This window comes from Leopardus geoffroyi, chromosome C1 (genome assembly GCF_018350155.1).
Source record: "Leopardus geoffroyi isolate Oge1 chromosome C1, O.geoffroyi_Oge1_pat1.0, whole genome shotgun sequence".
NCBI lineage: Eukaryota > Metazoa > Chordata > Mammalia > Carnivora > Felidae > Leopardus > Leopardus geoffroyi.
This window is the reverse complement of record NC_059328.1, coordinates 169,953,387-169,979,799: the sequence shown is the minus strand read 5'-3', so window position 1 is coordinate 169,979,799 and position 26,413 is coordinate 169,953,387. Positions and strand designations below refer to the sequence as shown.

General features: G+C 37.7%; 1 protein-coding gene and 1 long non-coding RNA gene across 3 annotated transcripts in view; one reads left to right on the top strand and one right to left on the bottom strand.

Annotated features, from left to right (window-relative positions):
• Positions 1-26,413, bottom strand: part of ITPRID2 (ITPR interacting domain containing 2) — a 41,046-nt gene that overhangs the window by 3,835 nt on the left and 10,798 nt on the right. Inside the window, exons 9-16 of one of the 2 annotated variants that reach the window (XM_045480406.1) lie at positions 18,343-18,415; positions 13,881-13,969; positions 11,008-12,216; positions 8,855-8,932; positions 8,648-8,775; positions 8,104-8,254; positions 6,971-7,036; positions 5,569-6,033 (exon numbers count right to left, since the gene is read on the bottom strand). In XM_045480406.1, coding sequence (XP_045336362.1) covers positions 5,569-6,033; positions 6,971-7,036; positions 8,104-8,254; positions 8,648-8,775; positions 8,855-8,932; positions 11,008-12,216; positions 13,881-13,969; positions 18,343-18,415 — 2,259 coding nt within the window. The remainder of the gene's footprint in view (positions 1-5,568; positions 6,034-6,970; positions 7,037-8,103; positions 8,255-8,647; positions 8,776-8,854; positions 8,933-11,007; positions 12,217-13,880; positions 13,970-18,342; positions 18,416-26,413) is intronic. The other variant, XM_045480407.1, reaches the window with a different exon arrangement.
• On the top strand, positions 476-22,096 carry LOC123599169. Its single transcript, XR_006713017.1, has 2 exons — positions 476-608; positions 22,001-22,096. It is a non-coding gene; the product is annotated as an uncharacterized LOC123599169 (long non-coding RNA).

The window sequence follows — 26,413 nt, the reverse complement described above, 5'->3', positions numbered from 1 at the left end:
CTCAATCTCATGAACCTGAGATCATGATCTGAGCAAAAATCAAGGGTCAGACACTCAACCAACTGAGCCACCCAGATGCCCCCATTGTTCTTTATCATCCAAAAAAAAAAAAAAAAACAAAACAAAAGCCAAAAAGTATTCTTTTCAAACCAAAATGTGTGCCAACATTTTTTGAGTAATGTCCAGTGCGGACATTACTAGGATAAAGCATAACAAAAGTGTGTTATAATCTGAATGGGCACAAAATAGATACTGTTTCATAAAATATTAAGAGGAAAAAATAAAAAGCGTTTAGAGAATAACAGACTTTAAAATACTAGGTCATGAAAAGTAAGGGCAATCTCAGATGATAGTGAGGACAGAAAACTGTAGCAAGAGCAGCTTGGATGAGAGGGGAGCAAGAAAGGAGTGCAGCTAACAGATGGTTCCTACCAGGGAGAAGGAGACTGGAACAGGAAGGGTGAGGCCAAATGGGGAGTGTCTGTGCTATGAGTGTTGTAATTCAGGGAGAGAACTGGGTCTCACTAATGTATCCCAGAATAAAGTAAGTGCTCCATAAATGAAAGCACCAATGAGAGAGAGAGAGGGAGAGAGAGAGAGAGAGAGAAGTGAGAGCAGAGGCACGAGAGAGAGAGAGGGAGAGAGAGAGAGAGAAGTGAGAGAGGCAGAGGCACGAAAGAGAGAGACAGAGACACGAGAGCAGAGAAGAGAGAGAGCAGAGGCACGAGAGAGAGAGACAGAGACATCTGACACTAAAGGGAACAGAAAGTAGAAAAACAAAGGATTAGAGAGAAACCAGCACCAAAAACAACCAAATGCACTTAATAATTTGCTGAAGGAAGAAGCATATGGACAAATAAATTAGCTCCAAAGTCTCGCATCCTACGGATTAGGAGTAAGAAAACTCCACTGGGATGGGAAAATTGCCTTTAGGAGCACAATTTCCAGAAGAAGTGGCACAGGGGGAGGACAGATATGAGTGAGATTAAGAAAAGAATGCTCACTGGCAATATAAGCAGAATGAATGCCAGTCTGAAGTGTGGGGTACTAACTACATCCACTCAACAGGCATCTACTAAGTGACTACTTCGGGGCAGCCATCAGACCACATGATCACTACAAGAAGTTACACTAAGAATACAGAAAAGCTATGTATTTACCAAAATACACATTTCAAGTGTGTTAGATAGACTGTAAGAAACATATATTTATGAACCAAACCTAGGAACTTCATTCAAAAAGAACTCTCTAAAGAGAAAAGCAATCTATGTTTATTCTTTGATATTTAACTTCTGTTGATCTGCTTCTATGGCACATGCTCATTTATTCTATTAAGTAATCTTTTTATTTTTTTTAAGTATCAGGCCACTGATTACATACATCACAGACCACCTGGGCAAATTCTAAGAGAGTGTAGTTTTCCCTCCAACAACATACACAATCTGTGAAAAATGGGTTACCTTTAACCTGACAAAAGCTTTGTTACTGAATGAGCATATTAAATATTTGTCTGAAAGGACTTTCAGAATTCTCTTTCAAAAGAATTCTGCTGTATTAACACATTATAATGAAAGCACACTTTTTAAAAACATCACAGATGGTGAAATGATGCAAACAAAAGCCTGACAGACATCATTGTTTTCATGCACCCATGAGTGCAGGAAGAAAACTTCCCTGTTAAGTGTCTCCCAAACATGCCTAATCCTCACCTGCAAAACTGTTCAACACAAGCTCAAATCCTGCTGTCCTGAAGAGCGGCTTTGTTAATGACGTCAGGGGCACAGAATTTACTGGAAAAGCAGAGTCTAATTTAATTTTCTTGGTGGCTGATACGATAGCTCTGACAAAAACTGGAATTCAGTACCCATGTGTATTTAGGCAAAGATTATGGATTTGAAATGAATAGAACCAGGACTAATCTGAATTTTACATATTTTGTAAATAAAGTTGAAGAGAACACCACTGTAACTGAGTTAAGATCGTATCAACGCAAATTACTTTTTTAAAATTATAAATGGGATTGGATTAACTTATTTAATAACCTATGTTTTTAAAGCGCTTCAAAATAGCTTATTTTCTTAAATACATCAATGTTCCTCTTAACACCGTGTTTGATCTATATAGTTTGCTTGATAAATCCTTATTTGTAAATAGCAAAAGGATAAATGTTAAGGCCAACGTCCTACAGACTCTGCCAAATTTTGAATAGTAACAAATTCTGAAAAATTCCTCAAACATTTGCCTTGCATGCCAATTTAAATGTCTTCAAAATCAAAAGATCGTTCTTATTTTATGGGAAGTTCTTATAAATGATGAAGTACTTCTGTAGGACCAAGAAACAACCATCTTTTCTACATGCTGTGTTGTATCAGCCAAAGAATCAATGTTCTGGTCTAGGAATACCTTACTCCTAGGAAATTACTCACAGCACGTATCAGGTCACCTGTTAACAAACAACTTTAAAAATGAGGACTCAAGTGTGCATTAAGGGAATATTTATGCCAAATGAGCAATATTAAGTTGAGTTTTCAAGGAAAACCTATTAGCTAAAGCAAGCTAAAAGGAACAAAAATACCACATTTCTAGAGAAAGAAAAAGTACCTTAAAACTTACTTCCTCAGTTAATTAATATAGTGTGGAGAAAAATAATTACTTAATTTTACTCGACAATTGATCTTTGATATTAAACATATAAATAAGAATGGATTATAATCATTTGCACCTAATGAGCAAGGTGGATGTACAGAGCTTGCAAAATGTTCACCAGGTACATACAATGAACTTACAAGAATTACGTTTACAGAACAAATCAGTATCAAGAATTACAACCTTTTATATGTTTTTGTTTGTTTTGTTTTGTTTTGTTTTGAAGTAGGCTTCATGCCCAGCACAGACCCCAGTGCGGGTCTTGAACTCACAACCCTGAGATCAAGACCTGAGCTGAGATCAAGAGTCAGACACTTAACTGATTAAGCCACCCAGGCACCCCTAGGACCTTTTAAACTTGAAGTTGATAATTCATGTCATGAAAAGAAATTACAAACATGTAGTCTCTTCTGCTAGAATGCATATTTTTAAAATGTAAATTTGTCTCAACATGAGTTATTGAAATATTAGGAAACTTGAGTATAATATAAATTTCACGTCTGCTTATATGTAGTTTCATCCATAAGAAACACGGGACGAATGCAGAGAACTGCACTCAGCTGAACACAGGAACAGAACACACAAAGTGCACACATAGAAACATCTACGAGCTATCTCAGGTCACTGTGTTAGGAGCCACACCTACCCACATCTGCTATTAAAACTTTCCGTTGGATTTCATCTTACTCTCCTCTGCTACTTTGCAATACCTCACAAGCTGCAATCCTTCCAAACCCCAGTTCCACAAGCAAATTTCAGGTATTTTTCAAGGTCAAGTACCATATTTATTGTAGTACTTAAATATTTATTAACCATTTCACATGTATACTATTGTGCAATTTTTGCTAGATTTCTATCTTTTTTAAAATATGTCACGTACAAAGTTTTAGTTATGCTTCTATTTTCCAAATAAGCTCTGTGGTTTTTTACTGCACCAATGTGCACAGCCCAACAATTTTTAGGAATATATATATCTATATATCTATATATCTATATATCTATATATCTATATATCTATATATATCTATATCTATATCTATATATATATATATATAAAATATCATAGCAATTTTTAGGAATATATATATATATATCATAGCAATTTTTAGGAATATATATATATATATATATATAATATAGCAAAAAAGACTGTATTTATTTTTAACATACTTCTCAAGCTACTATTATGCAGCTATGAATGATGGCACCCAATACACATGAACTAATCTCTGGACCCAGAGGATCAATGGCCCATTTGAGGGAAGAGTCTGGTCTGCTGCCACCATTCTTGACCTATAACCACTAGAAATTTGTTCTTTCTTACTCACGAATTAATTCCAAAAATACATTAGGCTCATATTGCTGAATTTATTGGAAATATGCAGATTGAAAACAAGAAGCCACTGACCCTAATTTCTCTGGCCCATTTTGACCTTTTCCATTTCTAAATTCTTAGTTCTTAAATACATTATACTACATGTTTTTCTGTGTAATTTTTGGATTGTTTCCTGAGTTAGTCTTGTTTGTCTTCCTACTAGTCTTTAAGCTTAAGAATTTCATATCATTCATTCATTTATTTGAAAGAATGAGTGAGAGGACGAGAGCATAGGAGCGGAACAGAGGGGCAGAGAGAGAGTATCCCAAGCAGACTCCACACTCAGCACAGAGCCTGAAACAGGGCTTGATTCATTGACCCCAGGATCACGAGCCAAGTCAAAATCAAGAAATCAGATGCTCAACTGACTGAGCTACCCAGCTGCCCCAAGAATTTCATATCTTATATGAAATCCCTTACAGAGCATATACTCATTAAGACTCTTATAAAATGATTTTTTTAAATGTATAGGCTATCTCCCCCTTTTAACTAATGGAAAGATCCTTTCTGATCATGTTTTTAATATATCAATGGTAAAAAAAAAATATTCAACATGTGTTATTTTTATCCTGTGCATGCTACTGCATTTTGTTCCCAAACACAGTGTAATGTGGGAAGGAAAGGAAAAAAAAAATAAAGCCATCAAAACTTTTGATCTGTAGTCTCATTTTTTAAATGATATAGGGGCGCCTGGGTGGCTCAGTCGCTTAAGTGTCCGACTTCAGCTCAGGTCACGATCTCGCGGTCTGTGAGTTCGAGCCCCGCGTCGGGCTCTGGGCTGATGGCTCAGAGCCTGGAGCCTACTTCCCATTCTGTCTCCCTCTCTCTCTGCCCCTCCCCCGTTCATGCTCTGTCTCTGTCTCAAAAATAAATAAACGTTAAAAAAAAAAAAGATATATATATTACTCCTTCTAATTGCCAGTTCCCAGTGCCTGAAACAGCTATTTTACTAATCTTCTCAATTAACTTTTGACCTCTGACTACTAATCTTCCTAATTTTTCACAGTCCTTGTAGTAACCTAGAACTATGGTTAAATGCTTCAGGTTTACACACTATCACCCAGGATAAACCTTTTCCTTTTGTATTTCTATCTTTGAACAACTCATGTATCTTCCACATATCTCCACCCACTAAGCCAAATCAAATTCTTTATACAAATCACAACACTATTTTCTCATGTCAATTGACATTGCACAGTGATGATTTTTAATCCTGGAAGAGATCTAAATCATAGTCCCTATTTTACAAATGTAGAAATAAGAGGTCTAAGAATTTTGTCACATGTTTAGATATTTTGAATCCTACAAACACTTTCTTCATCAGAGTGAATATAGAAAATTGCAATTATTTCACACTGGAGTATAAAATTTGTAGAAATGCCATTAAAACCCTATCTTAATAGACATGAGCTAGATCAATGGGAAAGTTCATTTAGAAGCTCAGAAAATTACTGAATACAGTGAATCAAAGCAGTATCTTATAATGTTCAAGTAACATTATTATCCAACTCATATCTCCAGATAAATTAGGCATAGATTTTACTCACCTCTCGTATGACTTGCTGCAACTCATCTTGCTCCACATTTTTATGCATTTCCTCAGTAGCTGGCATTAATGGGATTTTTCCATTCCCTTCTTCCACTACAGATTTAGGTCCTACAGCCTCTGACGCTTCTTCAGCTGCACCAACTTCCTCAGAACTTTCCACATCTGGAGGTGTCTGCACAGAGCCCATTCTAGAAGGAGCAGTGGGCGTCAGGGCCACTGACGCTCGGAATACTTTCTTGCTTGGTACCAGATGGGTCTTGGGTTTGCCCACTGAGTCACTACAAGGTACTCCAGTTCTTCTATTAGCATGAGAGGGACCAGAACATACAGAAGAGGACTCTGATGTTGCTTGGGAGAAAACGGATTCTGAGCTTTCTCCAGGAGGAATTTCAAATGCCATTTCTCCAAGTCCCATGCCTAATTCAGACTTCAGATAGGACTGTTCCCGCATCAGTTCAGTGACCTGGAAATCAGAAAAATTGCAATTCTTCCCTCTTGAAATTAAGACTGGTAGTTAAAAGAAGATTAAAATTCTAGCTGTGATGACTGCCAGAAATCACTTAGCTTGTAAAGACATGATTCTAATTCAATCATTTAGGAACTAATCAGTTGCATTTGCAACAATATAGGAAAATATAAATTCATGGTGAGATAAAACCATGAAGTATGTAACTGGACTATACAGGTGGATGAAATTTTACTTGTTACCACATGGTATCCAAATTACTTGTTAAGGAATAGTAAAGAAAAACAAAATAGCTACTCATAATGCTTCTGCCCTCAAATTAACCAATTTCTTTAAAAGATAATAAAAATTTGGGGCTCCTGAGCAGCTCACTTGGTTAAGCGTCTGACTTTGGCTAAGGTTGTGATCTCATGGTCTGTGAGTTCAAGCCCTGCATCGAGCTTTGTGCTGACAGTTCAGAGACTGGAGCCTGCTTCGGATTCTGTGTCTCCCTCTCTCTCTGACCCTCCCCTGCTCACGCTCTGTGTCTCTCTGTCTGTCTCTCTCAAAAATGAATAAACGTTAAACAAATTTTTTAAATATAATAAAAATCAGACTTTTGTTCACAAAGTAGTCATCTTACAGATCCAACTACCTAAAGGACCCGTAATCAGACTGTGAAAGCATATTTCCCCTGCAGCATAAACACTTTTTATACTGCATTACTTCTTTTACACCATAAAGATAAATCACTATTGCAATTAACTAACTTTCTACTAGTGGCCTAATATGGCAATAGACTTTCACAAGTGCCAAACTCCCTTCCAATCAATTTAGATAATACCTATTTCTGTATGTAAAAACAAAAAACATTTCATATACACTAGGAAAACTGTATGTTTATGAAATGTTTTATCATTCCCTTCCCCAGTGATTTGAAAGGAGAGAGGCTTACTGGTTCCATTACATTCAATGGAGAAGGGCATGACAAGTTATCAGCGCTTCTACTGCCACACATTCCCTGGAAAAATAAGAACAATATATATATATGTGTGTGTGTGTGTATGAATAAATTGTTTTTTCAAATTGCAAGTGTTCCATAATAAAATGAATTGGCTAATTATTACCCTGAAACATTCCTTTATGTTGCAAAGGTCACTCTCAACATGGCACCCTATAAAATGTGTTATTATGACTAAGTGCATAAAAGATGTTCTGGTTCTCCACTGTCACCAACACACATTTCTCAGAATAATGGACTGAAACATTTTATGGAAAAAGATATTCATCAATGATAAATAATACTCTTATTCTATGCTACTCTTATTCTACATATACACACGTAATACACACACATTCTTATTCTACTCCATATGTGTGCATATGTATATGTATGTACGGAATCATTCACTGTTAACAAAAACAACTGTGTTGTTCAAATAACAAAGAGAAAAGCTCACAATTTCAACATTTCAAAACAATGCATTTTATGACTGCAAAGGTCATAGCAAAAATAATCCAATGCTGAAGTTTAAATTTCATGAAAAGAAACATTAGAAATTTGAACAGTGATACAAAATAAAGAGTGTTTTATTTTCTTGGCTGTATACATGTTTTTTGCCTTTAAAAAGATCTCATTTGATTCCGTAAAAACCATAAAGACTGGAAAAAAATCCAAAATAAAGGAAAAATTTATAGGGAATAGTTATTTACTCAAAGGCAAAAAAAGCTGAGTGAAATATATGTTTATGTTCTTGGCAGTTAGTTACATGCAGTGATTAAAATCTAAATTAGTCATGTGTTAATCCATTATCATTTTTCTTCTAAAACTAAAAAATTTTGTATTGCTCCTTATTATTATTAAGAAAATATGATTAACAATTTTCAATATATTTCTAAATACACTAAATATTTAAGAGAAGAATCACAACTTGTACATTCAACTGATTTGTGGGAAAGGATCCTTAAACATTCCGTTTGCCTCACTGCCATTAAAATAAGTGGTTTCACATTAAGGCATTTGCCCTAAACTGTGCGGCCCGTGGTAAGTCCTAAGTGAAATCCACTGGCAACCCCCACGGCACCTACCGCAAGAGCTGAGGCACGGAAGGGAGAGGGCATGCGCACAGCGCGGAACTGCTCCTCCAGGCCCAGCAGGCGCTCCTCCAACTGCAGCTCCAGGTCCTGAAGCTCCATTCGGACTGAATTCCTCAGACTCTGAAGCTGATCAACTTCATACCTGTCAGTACAACGACAGGCACAAGGTTGAAAAGAGCAGTTTGGAGATTCACGTTCACAACTCTCTCACAAACTGCTAGAAGGTACTGAGATTGCAAGTTCTGAAAATTAGCACAACAGTGACTGCCACAGGTGGGACCAGGAGAATAAATGGTCTTTCTTCCTCTACCCTCTCTCCCAAACAGTGAACAAAGATTACAACCACCATCTTCCTCAATACATGGAAAGCGGTTTCATTAGTAAGACACTCTGCCTAATTTCACTTACAGGGGTTCACAAAATAAACGGTACACAGCAGTAGGCATAAAATCCAGCTTAAAAACAAAAAGGCTGATGATGCTTTTTCAGAAGTAAAAGTATTTTGAGTTACATTAAGACAAAATGAACTTTTTACCTCTCCTCCTCGGTCATATGATGATAAACCATGGTTTGCTGACGTAGCATTGCCAACTCTAAATCCATCATTTGCGTCCTAAATAAATTCAGGCTCCGCCTCATTACCTGGAGCTCCTGAAAAGTATTCTAGAATACAATATGACAAAGTTATACTTCTAAATCAGACAAAAAACTTTGTAACACAAAAACCTAAATAAGCACTTACTTCATACAGAGGTAGAACAGATGATTTCTGAGTACTATATGGAGCAGCAGCAAGATCGGGTCCTCTCGTCACAGGGTACTTCAAAAAAGTAAGAGTCTGATTACAAATCAGTGTTAAAGTGCTTACCTCCAAATTATCTAAGGTGTTAAAAAGGTGCCATTGGGGGTCTATATATAGTTCTCTTGGAGACAACAACAACAACAACAACAACAAAAAACCAAAACCCCACTTCATATTGTAAGGAGGAACCAAATACCTCAGTCCCCAATGCTACCTATATTACTCCTATCTGTGTCAGGTAGAAGTCTGTCTATATGGAACAAAGAAGAGGCAAAGAAACAGGTATATTTCAAATCTACATCTTACGGGACTTCCCTCTTGCCTTGAGAAAGAAGAAAACAAACAAAACTCAAAAATGTAGAAGCAATAGCAGATTCGGATTATAGGAAATTACTGAGTTGGCTGGCCAGAGTAGCAGGCAGTCATCATACTGCTCACAGACATTTGAGCATCTACTGTGTGTCATTATTTTAGACAGTGAAGAAAAAAGACAAAAGAAAGCACAAAAGGCATTCCCAGCCTTCAAATGTTTTCACAGTGCAAGGGAAAAAAAAAAAGGGAAGTGGGAAAAAACTTACAATGTTGGGGTGGGGGAGGGGAGGGCAGTGATAGAAACAAACAAAAATCTAGATTAGGTGAATGATCCTGGCACTGATGACACCTGAGCTGAGCCTTAACAGGAAACAGGCCTTGATCAGGCAGAGAAAGGCAAGGGCAAGGGACTCCAGGTTAAAACAAACAAACAAACAAACAAACAAACAAACAAACCAAAAACAGTGGCATTTGTAAAGACAGACACAGGAACGCACACCTATTTAAAGAACTGCACGCAGTCCAACACAGCTGGAGCACACGCATGAAGAACGAGACTGGACAGATAGTCAGAGACAAGTCATGAAGAGCATCTGTCTACTGGGGGGTGGGAGGTGGTGAGAAGATTATTTAGCTGAGTTACTGATGGGACACCCAAGAGGAGCAGACCACATGTAGAGCTGCTGGTCTAGAAAGGTGCACCATCAAAGAGTAGGTGGATTGAGCCCTAGAAACCCTGTGCTTCACGTAATTACAGCTGGAGAGTTAGGTATCTCACTCACAGATTTTTATAAGGAGGAAGAAAAAATACCCACATTCTGGTCAGACTGGGAGAAAATCATTAGGTGACCATCCTCATGAGGATAAAATCTGTATTTAAAAGAAAGTATACTTTGCCACTTAATAAGTTGCAAATTTGATTTTGCCTTTCCTAGTGGCATCCTTCCTATGATGTCATCATAAGAGATCTATTATATACACTGTAAACCTCCTGACTCCTAGCTGAACTCTGTGATCAGGACATTACACTGTCATTTTCTTTATTTCCTCAAACTATCTAAACACAAGTAGTGTGGAGACAGATTTAGAAAGGCAAACCTAAAGACAATTTGTTTTCAAAGCTTTTTTGGAAAATTTTTTGCAGCCCACCAACATATCTGAGCGCAGTAATTTTAAAAGTGACAAGACAGACTATTTTTATTCAAATTCACACTTTACCTGATTTTTTTTCTTTTCTGGGGCAGTTCCAGTCTTTGAACCCAGTGGAAGCAGACTAATTCTGTGCCAGGAGACCAGCATCAGGAGTCAGTAGATGAAGGGGGAAGCTTAGACAGCTATGAGCAGAGCCAGGGGAACACACGGCGACACAGAGGTCGAGGGAAGGAAAGCTTAGAAAGGAAAGAGGCAGTAAACACGATCAAACGGCAGAGAAAGGGAGGCAGCATTTGAGAGGGAAGATTTTTTAGTAATAGGTACAACCTGACTTAAAAAAAAAGACAATGGAGGATAGGCTAAAGAAGGGAGGTTACCTAATGAGCAAAATCTCTTCTCCAGAAGAGAGGGAGATTATGAGCAGAGAAATTAACCTTGTTCAGGATTAATTATAGCTTTTCCCTTAAGATAGGAGGGAAGAGTACAGGAGGAGGGCAGGTTCAGAGAAGTTTAGGCATGTAAGAAAATGAGGCTGAGGTGGTTCATGCCTGATGGGACTTTGCTTCTTAGTGAATTAAAAGGTGCTCAGATCAGTAAAAGAAAAAAAAACCATTTTTTCCCCCTCATACCTGTGAAAGATTCTGCAGTGAGTTTCTAATATCATGCAATACTCTTCGCAACTGCATTTCAATGGCGGAAGGGGGGTTCACAGAGCACGCTCGGTAAGGGTAGGCAGCATGTCGATGCGAGTTAGGACACCCGAAAGGGGTAGTGAAGGCACTACAGGTGGCGCCTGATATGTTGGGAACACTGTGAGTGCTCAGAGTTCTCATGTGCTCACACAGGGGCCTCTCCTGCCACTCCGAGTGGGCAGAGTGAAGAGAACAGGTGGACTGAGATACTGGTGCCGGAGCATAGAGCGAACAGGAAGGAGTCCTTCGATGATGGCATTCCTCCAACCGGTTCACCTCGCTCTGAGAGGCTTCTTCTTTCTTCACAGATGATGGAGAGATGAAAATAGTGGATTTAACTAAAGACTGACCATCGTGCTCAATCACCTCTTTTTCTAATTTCTGTTCCTCTTCAGGTGTGTACTTGTAAGTGAAGGACGGTGGACTGCATCTGGTCTCTTTTCCTGGGGACAACCGAACATTGACAGAGGATACAACTCTTACCGGGCTCAATAAGGTTGTTGGTAAAGACTGAGACCTTCTTAGAGGATAGCCAGCTTTTGCAAACAAGTACCTTTGTTTTAACAGATCTTTCGATTTTATCAAGCTACGCCCTACTCTCTGATTAGACAGACTGCAAACCTTCATTTGAGCTCTTTGCAAAGCGGTATTAACTCTGTCCACAGAAGAGGGAGGCCCAGTTGTATTTTCCGAGCTCTTCTCACTGCATCTAGCTTCAATGGAAGCCAGTGATTTGAGAATATGGTGTGTGGTATACTGGGCAAATTCACATTCACTGCTTTTATCCACATCACTTTCGGCACTTGCTTCCCCCAGCAGATCCACTGGCTGTGCTGGAGACAAATCCTCTTTCACTTCAGTAATTGCAGTAATGTGGTCCCCTCCCCCACAGGGGGACTCTGTGTTCCCTGCAGGCTCAACAGTCTCGCACTGGGGGAAATTCTGGCTATCTGACCTTCTATCAGCAATTGTTGCTGCCTTCTCTCTTCCCTTCTGAAGAGGGATCAGAGACTCCTCCTCTGACTCATGAAAATAAGGCTGGTCTTGTGCTGTTGGTGTGACAAGGTCTTCACCAAATGAGGTGACTGTTGTCTCACTGTCACAACTGTCGGCACTACTCCCCATAGCCTGCAAGGACTCATGAACCTGTGAAAGGAAATGGGTGGAAAAATGGAGAATTTGGATAAGAGGGATCACTAACAAAATGCCAAACTGATATGCCGTTTCTATACTTTCAGGGTCTCCCACCTTGGTGACGGCCCTGGTGCTGCTCAAAACTGTGTTTTACTGCCCCTAGTCAGCAACTCCTTCACTTTCCCACAAAGCTTATTCCAGACCTTTACTATTTACCTCAGGTCCCCTTTTCAGCACCCATTTCCTTTTCTTCCAACACATGACACTGAGTTACTGAGAAGATGAACCGAAATTTCTTAACTTTCTTCCCCAACACCTACAACCTTTCTTCCCCAACTACTGAGAAGATGGACCGAAATTTCTTAACTTTCTTCCCCTACCTCTCCCTACCATTCCTTCCTCTCCGTTCTGAAAGGAAATTTGCTTTTTTTCAAAGCAAATCCTCCAGTCTATACGTCTGATCACATCCTCTCCAGGACTGTGGTATTTCTGCACAATTTTATCCCAGATTTTTCTGCATCTGTCTTCTTAGAGCTCCTTCCCTTAGCCAAACAACTTTCCTGAGTCATACCCCTTTGAAAAAGACACAAAGACCTATCACCCTTATTTGAAAAAAACAGTCAACATCCGTACCTTCTTTTCCTTATCACTTTACTCTGCCCTCATGCTTCTGCCTCATTTCTTACCTCAAAACCACTCACTCAACCACTCACCAAAAAGCTGAATTCTTATCTTTCTATGCTCACGTCCACAGATTTCCTTTTAAAAAATGCTCTCCTCCAACTCCCAGTTGTTCTGCCCACTAGATTATTCTTTCTGAGTCTCCTTAAACACTTCTCATCTGTGTGCCCCTCAGGTACTATGTTCCTGGAGGCTCTTGTGGGTTCTCTTTTTCTCTTACCTCCAATTTTCTTTAAAGTTTGCTCCTAGATATTTTAGACACTTTCAAAATGCTTCTGTACCTTCGCATACAAGGGCTCCATATGTTACACACACAGAGTATAAACTCCTTAAGGATAAAGATGTGCCTGTTACCTGGGTTATCTAACACACTCCACCATTAAAGTCATAGAATATCCAGAAAGCTATGTAACACAACGTTAGCTATTAAATAAACAAACAAACAAACAAACTGAAGCAATAGTGGGAAAATAGAAGAAAAGTATCAGACAGAATAATGATCAAAGAACCTCTATTTACTGAAAGTCAAAAAATAAAGAAGGAGGAACTCTCTTTGTTTTTAAATGTTCAGTCAGAGAGGGGGCATCTGGGTGGCTCAGGTGGTGGAGTGTCTGACTCTTGATTTTGGTTCAGGTCATGATCTCACAGTTCGTGAGACTGAGCCCGCATCAGGTTCCATGCTGACAGAACAGAGCCTGCTTGGGATTCTCTCTCGCTCCCTCTTTCTCCGCACCTCCCCTGCTTGCATCATAGACTCTAAGTAAATAAATAAACATTTTAAAAAATGTGTCAGTGCTTAGAAAGAGATGCAGAATTAGTGAAAACTAAAACCTGTAATCAAATGCTTAGATAACACCTACGTCCTGGAGTTTTATTCTTCCTGTCATTTGAAAAATAAAGATTATACAGATTCAGTCTTGAAATATATAGGTAGTGAAAAATCACCTAAATAGGAAGAAGTTGATCAGAGTGCCTACTACAATGGAAATTTTTACCTGAAGATGACTGAGGGAGAGGCAGTCTGTCGAATCTTCAGCAAAGCCACTGCTGTCAGAGTGTTGACTTGCAGTACGTAACAAATGATCTATCAAAAGACATGCAGTTAGGGCAGAACTGCTAAATAGGACTTCACTGGAAAGAAGGTCTTACAGATATCTAATTCCTGATACATGTCTGATACATATTGATTCCTTCTTAGAAAAATATGCATCACTTATGCAAAATATGGCTTCAAAGCACAGAAGGCAGCTTGAATTCAACCAAAAACTGAATCACATCTATCAGAAATTCTGTGTTCAGTTGCTAATTAAGTTCCGGTTTTAATATATTTTGGTATAACCAATTAATTTCCTATCCTTGGAGGACAACTGGCTGAAAACAAGAACCACACTGATAAAAACAGGAATCCCAAAGGAAGCCACTTCCATTATGTAAATATGTAGATATTCAGCAGGTGAAATTAGAAGTTTAAATGTAGTGTGCAAAAAAGTTCTATTATCTTCCTAATAACAAAATAAGAATATACTTAAGGTGCCAATAAATTAAATAATTTGCAGGCAAGAGTACTTAAATGTTTCTGATGTTTCAAATGATGCAAACATTTGTAAGTCATGAAACGATGATTTCATAACAATTGCATGAAACTCAAATAGGTTCAACTGATACATAATGTTGTTAATCTTAAAGAAACCCTGTTTGCTTTTTGGCCTAAAAACTCTAATTCCTGGTTAGTATAACCTGAAAACACTTTTTAAAATAAAAAGGCCACCTAAGCACAGCAGATCACATGGCCACCCACACTGCAAGTTTGGCAGAAACTTTATATCTATAACATTTACTAAGGGAGAAGCTTCATGACAAGGTCAAGTTCTGCAGAACTTCAAAAGCATCAAGCTAGGGGCACCTGGGTGGCACAGTTGGTTAAGTGTCCAACTTTTGATTTTGTATCAGGTCATGATCTCATGGTTTGTGGGATTGAGCCCCATGTCGGGCTCTACTGATAGCTTGGAGCCTACTTAGGATTCTCTCTCCCTCTCTCTGCCCTTTTTCAGTATGCATGCATGCTCTCTCTCTCTCTCTCTCTCTCTCTCTCAAAATAAATAAATAAATAAATAAATAAATAAATAAATAAATAAGCAAGCAAGCAAGCATTAAAAAAATAAAAGCATCAAGCTAAACAAAGTGTGTTTTACCAAAAACCTGATAATATGTTTTAATAAAATTCAAAATCAATTAAACTTTGCCTCACTTTGAAAAATATCCCACTTGTAGCTTCAGGTTTAATCTAAGAGTATCACAGAATGGCGTTAATTTTTTCTCATCATAATTTAGAAAAATTCTGTAATATTGCTTTGAAGTGAACAGAATTGTATAATGACATATAAAAAATTGATCCATACCTTTGATAGGTCTAGGTAAACTGGAACAATTGTGAAACTGAACTGGAATGAGCTGTTACCATAGGTACTAATTATACATTATATCAACTGAGAGAATGATTAACATCTTAACGTCACAGTAGTTATCACCATAATTATGTGTTTGCATGTCTTTTTTTAGACTATGAGTCTTCTGAAGACAGAAACCTCATTTATTCTATTTTGTATCCCAGTACCTAAAACAATTAAACAATAAATAAATGTATGCTGAATGAAACAATGATAACTTTCTTTTTATTTTTTTCTCATGTTATTTATTTATTTATTTATTATTTTTTAATATATGAAATTTATTGTCAAATTGGTTTCCATACAACACCCAGTGCTCATCCCAAAAGATCCCCTTTTCAATGCTCATCACCTACCCTCCCCTCTCTCCCACCCCCCATCAACCCTCAGTTTGTTCTCAGTTTTTAAGAGTCTCTTATGCTTTGGCTCTCTCCCACTCTAACGATAACTTTCTTTTTAAATTTTTTTTTTTTTTTTTCAACGTTTATTTATTTTTGGGACAGAGAGAGACAGAGCATGAACGGGGGAGGGGCAGAGAGAGAGGGAGACACAGAATCCGAAACAGGCTCCAGGCTCTGAGCCATCAGCCCAGAGCCCGATGCGGGGCCCGAACCCACGGACCGCGAGATCGTGACCTGGCTGAAGTCGGACGCCCAACCGACTGCGCCACCCAGGCGCCCCGATAACTTTCTTTTTAAAGCAACAATAAAATTAAACAGTCCCTTAAAGGATTTAGAAGTGAAACTGCCTATCATGTTGGGCAAAGGGCAGCGGCTGGAGCCCAGGGAAGCCAGTGATTAGCTCCGCTCAGGTCAGTTTTATCTGCTGCGGAATACAGTCTATGCTGAGTTCACCTCTGTGGTTGTTAGCCTTGAGTTCACACAGACTAGGTCAGATTATAGCCTACTCAGCCTTCATAGCAGGAGTTGGGCTGTGGAAAGAACAAGGAGGCCTGGGTTCAAGTTCCTACTTTATCATAATAAGCAGTGACTTCTCTCCTCCACAAAACAGAATAATCCTTCTATCCCACAGGGCTACTTCAGGAACTAAGTAGGGTGTAGGCAAAACTATTCTGTAAACTGTAAATCACAACCTATGTTCTTTAGGCAGGTATTTCACAAAAAACACCGTTCTCCACAGAAAAATGTGGAATTAAAAACAATCAGACCTCTGTCCTAACTGAAGAGATTTAACACTATTTCTAATTAAAAACGAGGATGTTAGAGCAAAACATTAAAGTGAGAACAAAACAAAACCTAGAATTTGTGTTTGTCCAATATCATAAAGAAATAGAACAGAACACCTGTATACTTTGCAGGACTAAAGAAAATTTGTACCTCTTCTATAATAAGGCATAAGCTCTCAACATAGCTTAGTGAATGTTAGTTGTGACAAGAGTTGAGTCACTAAACTTCTCTAGACTTAAATCCCAGGACTGGATAGGAGAATTAAGATCACTCTAACTTCAAAAGCCCTATCATTAAGGTGCAAGTATTTTTTTTTTTATATATACATGTACTACATGCACTATAGTGCATATATGTATAGTGCACTATATGTACTAAACTTGTGAAATGAATATTTTACCAGTGATTCTAATTCTGTAATTATAATTAATCAAAGACACTTCCATATCACACTATCAAAACTTGATAGAAGCTATGCTTAAAAATGATGAAAACGCTATATTGTTCCCTCTCCCTCTCATGTACACACGAAACGATTTTACTGTTAATTTATAAAAATGTGATTCATAAAAATGTTAACACTTTTACATATGCCACCAGAAATAAGAGACCTCTTATTGGTAAGAGGAAGAAACTCAGATGTGGATACAAACCACATTCTGTTTTTTTCTACCACAAGGAGCTTGCTCTTGAAAGATCTTGAAGTACTTCTACAGTTTTTAATCCCTTTTTTGACACAAGGCAAACTGCTTTTTCTAATGTACCCCTTGTCAACCTATCCAAAGGAAAAAATTCTTGATGGCTGTGAAGCCTGCCTTACAGCTCAGAAACACATACATATATTTATGGACTTAAAAAGGGGACAAAGAACAGGAAAGCTCATTTTGTGTCCGACCAGAACTGTAGTGACCTAGTGAGAGAGGAGCACTTAGTACACGATGCAATAAAAGAAAAATTATATGCAAATTCTCTCTTATGAAGTCATTTCAGAGATCAGAAGAGAACAAACATGCAATTTCCTATTCCAGGAACATACATATGATCCTTTGTTTAAAAAAAAACAAAACAAAACAGGGTGGTTCAGCATGTGTAAAACTTTAAAAATAAACAGCCACCTTCAGTGGCCACTTTAACTTCTTTCCTTCCTCTCTCCTTTTCTCTAAATCTCAAAAGCTTTGTGATTTTAAACATCAGGCAAGTTTTTCTTGTTGCAAATTAAAAGTGAAAGAAATGAATTCAAAGGCTCTTTGGTCAATAATTAATAATTCAAGAGAAGAATGGTATCTGCAGACACTCACCTTTGATCCATAGTTTAAATTGAACGTAACTAGCTTTAACCACTACTGAGAGATGGGTATTTTTTTGCCAGAGGCATATGCATGTTTAGTAGCCATGTTTAAATTATGGAGCCATGTTTAAATTTAAACATTAGGAGCCAGGTTTAAATAATGAAAAGCAGAGGTGGATAATACAAATGTATATTTCAATCATAACCACGTTAAAAGCAGGCCTGAATCTGTTGCTCTATCACTTCCCATCTAGCCCTTATGCAGAGCTGAAGAATAATTAGAGTGCACAGAACTGCATTTCAGGATAAGCAAACAAAAATTATTTTATGGGCACAAAAGTCTTCAAGAAGATACAAAAAATTCTATAACCAAAGTATAATGAAGCGTCCATACCTGGATGCTTAAGGTTAAGCATCATAACCTTCTTTTCCACTAATAGGTATTCAAATACTGATAGGTAAACCCCTTTTCCAAACCAATGAATGACACACTTTGGTAATGTGCTTGGGAACTAGTGGACATTAGTCAACTTACCTCTTTTTGACTTGGTGAGACCTAGCTGGTAAGCGGCTGGAACGTGAGGAGCTTCTCCCTCAGTACTCTGAACCTAAAAACAGTTTTAAGTAGTTAAAACTTGAAAAATCTATGATGAAGAATACCTCTTTTTTTTTTTTTTTAATTTTTTTTTTTCAACGTTTATTTATTTTGGGGACAGAGAGAGACAGAGCATGAACGGGGGAGGGGCAGAGAGAGAGGGAGACACAGAATCGGAAACAGGCTCCAGGCTCTGAGCCATCAGCCCAGAGCCCGACGCGGGGCTCGAACTCACGGACCGCGAGATCGTGACCTGGCTGAAGTCGGACACTTAACCGACTGCGCCACCCAGGCGCCCCTATGATGAAGAATACCTCTTGATAATTACTTATTAAACAAATCAACACAACTAAAAGGGTATCAAAACTTTGTATTTAAAAAAGGCAAAACATCTTATCTCAAAACTGTGATAGTGTCTCACATCTCAATTTTACAGTCTATTTTCCAGTTAACAATAGGACTGAATGTCTGTAGCTAGCAATGAAAAATGACTACATGTGTAAACTACTTCATTTAAAAAATTTGCTATTAAATAAAAAATTGACCCCTAAGAAAAAGTTTTTCTGTAAATGTTAAACTTCAAAGTGTAAGGCCAATCCTGGGAGAAATGCCAATAACTTTGCAGCAGACCATGACTGACATACAGCTGAGGCAACTACAAGTCTTGTATCTTTAAAAAAAATGCACATTATGCTCCCATTAGAAAAGTTTGTAAGATCCCCAAAATTCTGAGTTATGAAAAACCACTCTTGTATACAACTGCTTTGTCCTAACATAAATGGTCTTTTAAGATATAAACTAGGAGTTCCAAAAAAAAAAAAAGCATGTTTCATTACAGAACTAAACTGTTGAAAGATCTTCCATAAATCCTCCCTGAAAACTATATTCAGAGAAGATATAAACCAAAAAAGTTTTCTTTTTATGCTATCTCCCCCCCCACCTGTACAAATACATAATTTAGGAATTTTCAGACTCCTTATTCACCACATCTATCCCATTCTGCAAATACTCTATTTTATAAAAAAATGTTTTGGGGCGCCTGGGTGGCGCAGTCGGTTAAGCGTCCGACTTCAGCCAGGTCACGATCTCGCGGTCCGTGAGTTCGAGCCCCGCATCGGGCTCTGGGCTGATGGCTCAGAGCCTGGAGCCTGTTTCCGATTCTGTGTCTCCCTCTCTCTCTGCCCCTCCCCCGTTCATGCTCTGTCTCTCTCTGTCCCAAAAAAAATAAATAAATGTGGAAAAAAAATTAAAAAAAAAAAGTTTTAATGTTTATTTATTTTTGAGAGAGAATATGAGCGAGAAAGGGGCAGAGAGAGGGAGACAGAATCTGAAGCAGGCTCTAGGCTCTGAGCTGTCAGCACAGAGCCTGACATGGGGCTCGAACCCAGGAACCCATGGGATCATGACCTGAGCCAATGTCAGACACTTAAACAAATGAGCCACCCAGGTGCCCCTGCAAATACTCTATTCTAATATAACTAACTCTATATTAAAAATAAACATCTGGGGAGGGTGAGACACTAATTTCTAACACTACTTTGCAATGATTAGTACTTGAAATAATAAATCACATCCTAATAAAGTAGACAAACTAGCCAAACAAGGTTTTCAATCTTGAATAAATAAGAAAGCAATTAGCAAACAGGTTTTAGGTAGAATGCTGGTAGTTTTGAAGTATGAACCCCTTCAAGAATAAGAAATATTCCACAGGAATGAGAGTGGAATGACAAACATGGGGAAAAAAATGCTCAAAGGCTAAAGATATTATCCAATTTAAAAACTGCTCTGATTTGTGATATTTTTTTTCTACACAGTTCCATGAACCCAAAGTTCATGAATCTTTTGAGAAATAAAACACACTGGTCATTTAAAACCATCACCTATAAATTATTATATAAAATAGTTTCTAACCTCTTTGTTATTACTCAGAAACTATGTATATATTCTTCAAAGCAGCAGACATAAGTTCAACAGGAAAACCATTGTTTTGTGTGCAAGGAGACAAAATGCATTTTCTTTTTAAATTCAACAAAAGCTCTATTATTAGTCTCCATTCAGGCCTACCCTACTTGAAAGAGTTTTCTGTTAAAGGAAATATCAAACAGACCAAAGACGTATAACAGAAATCCAAATTCCTCTTTAATTTTATTCTAGGATTCTCAGTTAAGGCACGGCGTTGTGATATACCAAATCATACTCTCCCCTTTTAAAATGTAGAATTATCACATAGTCCATTCCTTAGATTTATAAAATTAGTCACAACCTTAGATTTATAAAATTAGTCACAAAACATGTCTTTAATGAATATGTATCTTCAATAATCTTTTAAGATGCTACTCAATGCCAAAACAAAGTAAAAATTTTAAAGTACAAAAACTACAAACTCCATTAATTAATTCAAAGAAAAGGGCCCTTTAAAAAGAACTGAGGGTCATTTTTTACTAATAAAACTACTAAAGTGAGGATTCTTCTTCCCACTTAACAAAAAATCGTCAATCGCTTGCTGAAGACAGAAGAAGACATGCTAGGGACAAGTTACATTTCATAGCTTAGCATGTGTTAGTACTGGTCACAGCTGTGCAAAGGAAAGTAGTCAAATCTGACATGGAGTACAGCACAGAAAATTATGAAGCAAACAAAACTTGGATCTATTTATGTGGCAGGATACTCAACGGTTTCAGATCCTCAGTGGAGTTCTGGTCATTTGTTACAGATTGCCTTTTATTAAATTAACTATAGCTGAATATCGATAACTGAATTGGGTAATGGAAAAATGGGTATTCACTACACAATGTTTCTAATCTCTAGGTAAGTTGAAACTTTCCATAATAAAAATTACCCCAAAACCCCCATACCAAAATGATAAAATCACTTGGTCTCAAATGTTTTGAGGTTTAAAACTGTATTGAAAGGGCGCCTGGGTGGCTCGGTCAGTTGAGCATATGACTCTTTAAAAAATTTTTTCTTTTAATGTTTATTTTTAAAAATTTAAAAGAAAATGTCTATTTATTTGTGACACGAGAGACAGAGCATGAGCCGGGGAGGGGCAGAGAGAGAGGGAGACACAGAATCCGAAACAGGTTCCAGGCTCTGAGCTGTCAGCACAGAGACCAATGTGGGGCTCAAACTCATGAACCACGAGACCATGACCTGAGCCGAAGTCAAACACTTAACCGACTGAGCCACCCAGGTGCCCCAAATGTTTATTTATTTTTGAGAGAGACAGACAGACTGAGAGTGGGGGAGGGACAGAGAGACAGGGAGAGACAGAATCTGAAGCAGGTTCCAGGCTCTGAGCTGTCAGCCCAGAGCCTGACGTAAGGCTTGAACTCACGAACCACAAGATAATGACCTGAGCTGAAGTTGGGAGGCTTAACCACCTGAGCCACCCAGGTGCCGGAGCACGACTCCTGATTTCGGCTCAGATCATCATCTCACGGTTTGTGGGATTGAGCCCCATCGGACTATGTGTTGTGTGTGTGCTCTCAAGATAAATAAGCTTTTAAAAAGATATAGTTTTAATAAACGTTTTATTAAAACTTTCTGAGAGAGAGAGAGAGAAGACAGCAACATGCACACATAAGTGGAGAAGGGGCAGAGAAAGAGAGGGAGAGAGAGAGAGAATCCCAAGTAGGCTTCACGAGGGCAGTGCTGACCCCAATGGAGGGTATGAACCCACAATCATGATCTGAGCCAAAATCAACAATCAGCCACTTAACCAAATGAGCCACCCAGGCACCCTTAAAACTGTATCCTTCTGAATCAATGTCCTGCTACCATGGCAGGCACCTGCTTTGGATTTTTTTGTGGTTGTTGTTTTCTGTGTGTGTGTGTGTTGTTGTTGTTGTTGTTGTTTTAACATCTGTCACATGTATTCTGACTAATATACATCTTCTGGGCACAACACAACACTACTGTACTGTGTTCTACAGAGCAGCAGTATGTGGAATGTTCTAACTCAAATAACCCTTCCTCTAAGGTTTAAGGAGACATTTATAGCAGTTTAAAAAAAAATAAGAACTCAAAACTGGAGCTTTAGAAATTATAAATCTAATTTTTAATGACATGTCAAAAAATTTAAATGAAAGAATTATTTTCCTGAAGTAGTAGTATGAGGCTGTGCACCAGAGGACTTGAGTTCTTGTCCAATGTCTGACACTTTATCAACCAGTCTGACCTTTACCAAGTGGTACGGTGTAGTCTAAAGTGGCATGTGTGTACAAAGACCCAAATTCAAGTCTTATTCATGTCGCATAGTGGCTAAATGGCTTCAGATAGTTATCAGAATTATCTGTGACAATTATGTCAGTTTTCAAAACTGAAAAATAAAGACTAAAACTCCTACTTCACAGGTCCTTGGGATAATCAAATATCTTGAAAGAGTAAAGTGGTAACAATTTACAACAGATCTCTCTCTGATATGACCCAGGGATTCCTTACATTGACACACCCTCAGCCCTCCCCAAAGTAAGGCACTGACATAGACGGGAACATTACATCCCTCAGAATGATGAGGAAGAATCCCTGCTATCAAGTAATATCCAATGTTAGAGGAGGAAAAATGCTTCCTCATCTGTAAAAGGAGAAAACTGGAGAATGAATTCAAAGATCTCTTTCTGTGCTAGTTTATTATTCTATATTTGTTGCAAATTTTTACGTAAAACAAACTTTCAGGTTTTACTCGCAAGGTTTACTTTTTACTGTCGCATAAATACTTCTTTAAGAAGTTACCATAAGTCTTTTAGATAAATGTCAAATAAAATTTAGTGGTTAATTGGGCTTCAAAGTAACAGACACTGGTCCATGTATCATCCGGGAGAGTTCATATTCTATTGCAAACACAATGCTTGTCTTCAAAACACAGTCAAATTTGAAAGGCCAAAAGAACAATTTAACTATCGATCAAGTATCTGATGGATTTCGGATTATTTTAACTCAGGCCAATAAATAAAACGGGAGAAAATCCTGAAACATAACAACTAAAAACAAAGAGACGTAGTACTTAACTCAACAATCAGTGCAGAGACACTACCAAACTTCAGTAGCTTAAAAAATTATATACACTTCCAGTAATCCCTCTATTTGAATGTAAATTCATTTGTTGAGTGAGAAGACACAGAACAACCCATTTACAAAAATACACAGCTAAAAGTTCTCCTTCCTCTAACATTTAAGTGTGAGAAAGTTTTCCTTGACATAAAAGATGAACGCTTGCTTACTGAGTAGGATCCTTTTGGTTTAACTGTGAATCATTCATCCATAACTCTACGGCTCTAGACAGTTACCATGATGTATTTATTAAAAATAAACCATTTTGAGAACCCAAGCATTATTTAGGGAAGTCATTAAAAATCTGAAAACTCAAGAATATAGTTTTACAACTTTTAGACACACTAGAATACTTTAAATAGTCTACAAAACATCTGGTAGTCTACAAAAACATTTTCTCATAAGGCAAACTGACTTTTAATTGAAAGTAGTCTCCGGCCTTTTATTATTTTTTTTCTTAACATGAGAAATAGTCACTCTTATGCTCCAAGGCCTGAGTCAGTCTTGTCATCTACTTAACTCCCTTTACATTTAAATATTTCCTCTCTTCACTTCTGGTGGCTGTCAGATCTTACCTTAGCCTCAGGAGTAGGCAGCTTCATGCACAGAGCGCAACATTTTCTCCTCCACCCAGCTACCCAAAGCAGCTGGCATTCAGTTAATCTGTTTGAGAACTGGTTTACTGACAGGGAGAAAGGGAGTGTCCTCTAACTTACATTTATTTGCTGTTTTTACAGGAAGAAAGTTCCCAACAGGAATTAAACCTCAAGGGAAAGGAGTCCAAAAGAAAAACAGCAACAATCTACTTTGAATGGGATCTAAAAGTTTGCTTCGGTAAGATTGTTCTCTTCATTTGTCAGTATAATTCAAGTCACACTTGGGAGAAGAGGAAATTAAAGAAACACATTATTTCCTTTCTTTATCCATTGTTCTACAACTCTCTTTAAAGTTCCCAAAGGGATAAAAACACAGTTCCAGGAGGTTTTTATCCATGTTTTAAATATACCTGAAGAACAAGGATTCATTACCCTTAAAATTCTCCATATATACAATGCAGCTATGGTTGACTATATCCATATATCCTTTTTTAGAAAACAAAAATCTTCTATTATTCTTCAACCACCAATGCCTGGAATTGTGTACTGAAAACAAAAAAAAAAAAAAGTCAGGGGCGCCTGGGTGGCTGAGTCAGTTAAGCATCTGACTCTTGGTTTCGGCTCAGGTCATGATCTCCTGGTTTGTGTGATTTCAAGCCCACATCGGGCTCTATGCTGACAGTGTGGAGCCTGCTTGAGATTCTCTCTCTCCCTCTCTCTCTGACCCTCCCCTGCTCACTCTTTCTCTCTCCCAAAAATAAATAAACTTAAAAAAAAATTTTTTTTTTAAAGTTAACTTCCTTGTGACATTACTTTCTTCATTAATTGCTTTTGCCAGCAGAGGGAGCAAAGAAAAAAAAAAAAAAAAACCTGTAAAATCATTAAATGAAAACTTGCCACCAAAGCATATCTATCTAGCACTTTATGTTTTTTTAAAGACCTTCTGTGTAGGGTACCAACAATTTAAAAAAATATATAGTTTAAAATTCAGAAACTCTAGAAATTAGAAAGCAACACATAAGAGTGACTTCTCATCTGAGCTGCCAACATCAGATTTGCAAGTATCTAACATATTTTGTTTAAATTTTCATATTCTGCTGTTAAATTAAGACCAGGAAACTGACTCTCATATCTGTCATAGAAGAGGGGCCCCAATGGATGGCAGGAAGTTACACTTTATTAGTGGTAGGACAAGTTCAGACCAAAACAAACTATTTGATAATAGTGAAATAGAACAAAGAGGTTTTAATTTAGCAAGTACTCAACTTATGAACTCATTATAATGAGAAATGTATTAGGGATTAAACAGGAAAAATATAAAAAAATATAAAGAAACAAGGGAAGGGGCGTCTGGGTGGTTCAGTCAGTTGAGCGTCCGACTTCGGCTCAGGTCATGATCTCATGGTTCATGGGTTCAAGCCCTGCATCAGGCTCTGTACTGACAGCTCAGAGCCTGGAGCCTGCTTCAGATTCTGTGTCTCCCTCTCTCTCTGCCCCTCCCCCACAAGCACTCTATCTCTCAAAAATAAAATAAAAACATAAAAAAAAAAAAAAAGAAACAAGGGAAAAAGAAGCCTACAAATAACTACAAATAATGTAGACTATTTCAAAGGGCTACTTCTCTCCCTTTTCATTTCACTTTTTAGCTACAATTAAAGTAACAAAAGATACATTCAAAGACCACAAGGTAAATAGCTATTATCAGCAATCAAAATTGTGTGATAAATGCCTGATATTCATTAATGTGAGCGATACATACTCACCTAACAGGACACTTATGGGCAAAATCAATTATCCCATTTGCCAAGTCCCTAAAATAATGGCATGTGATTCTAAAATTACTCAGTTGCTACTATATTACTAACACCCTTCTGTAATAAATTTTAAAAAGAAAATTGTACATTATAAAACTCATGGCCACAGCTCTTCAGCAGTACACAGATGTCTGTTTTCTAATGTGTAAAACAAGACCAGCACTGCCTGCCTCATAGACTTAAAAAGAAAAGTACCTGAAGGGCCTAGTACAGTGCCTGCCACAAGGTAGGTGCTTGATAAACTTCAGTTTCCTGTCTCAGGTCATACAGTACCAATGCATAAGCATTAGCTTTGGCCATTCAAAAGGTGTTTTAGTTGACCTCATCAAAACGAATCTCTTCATTTTGCCAATTTGAAACTTCTGTAAATATAGTAATACCTCCAGGTAGAAATGAAAAGTAAGCAAACATTGGTCTTCTAGGCTTGCAGAAATCATGTTCCCTGACCTGGTGTTTCAAACCTTATTCCTTGAGGTTCCTATCCTTCCCTTCAGATACATAGTATCTTTAGGTTCTTTCCAATCCCACTATAAAAATCTATCCTTCTGGAAG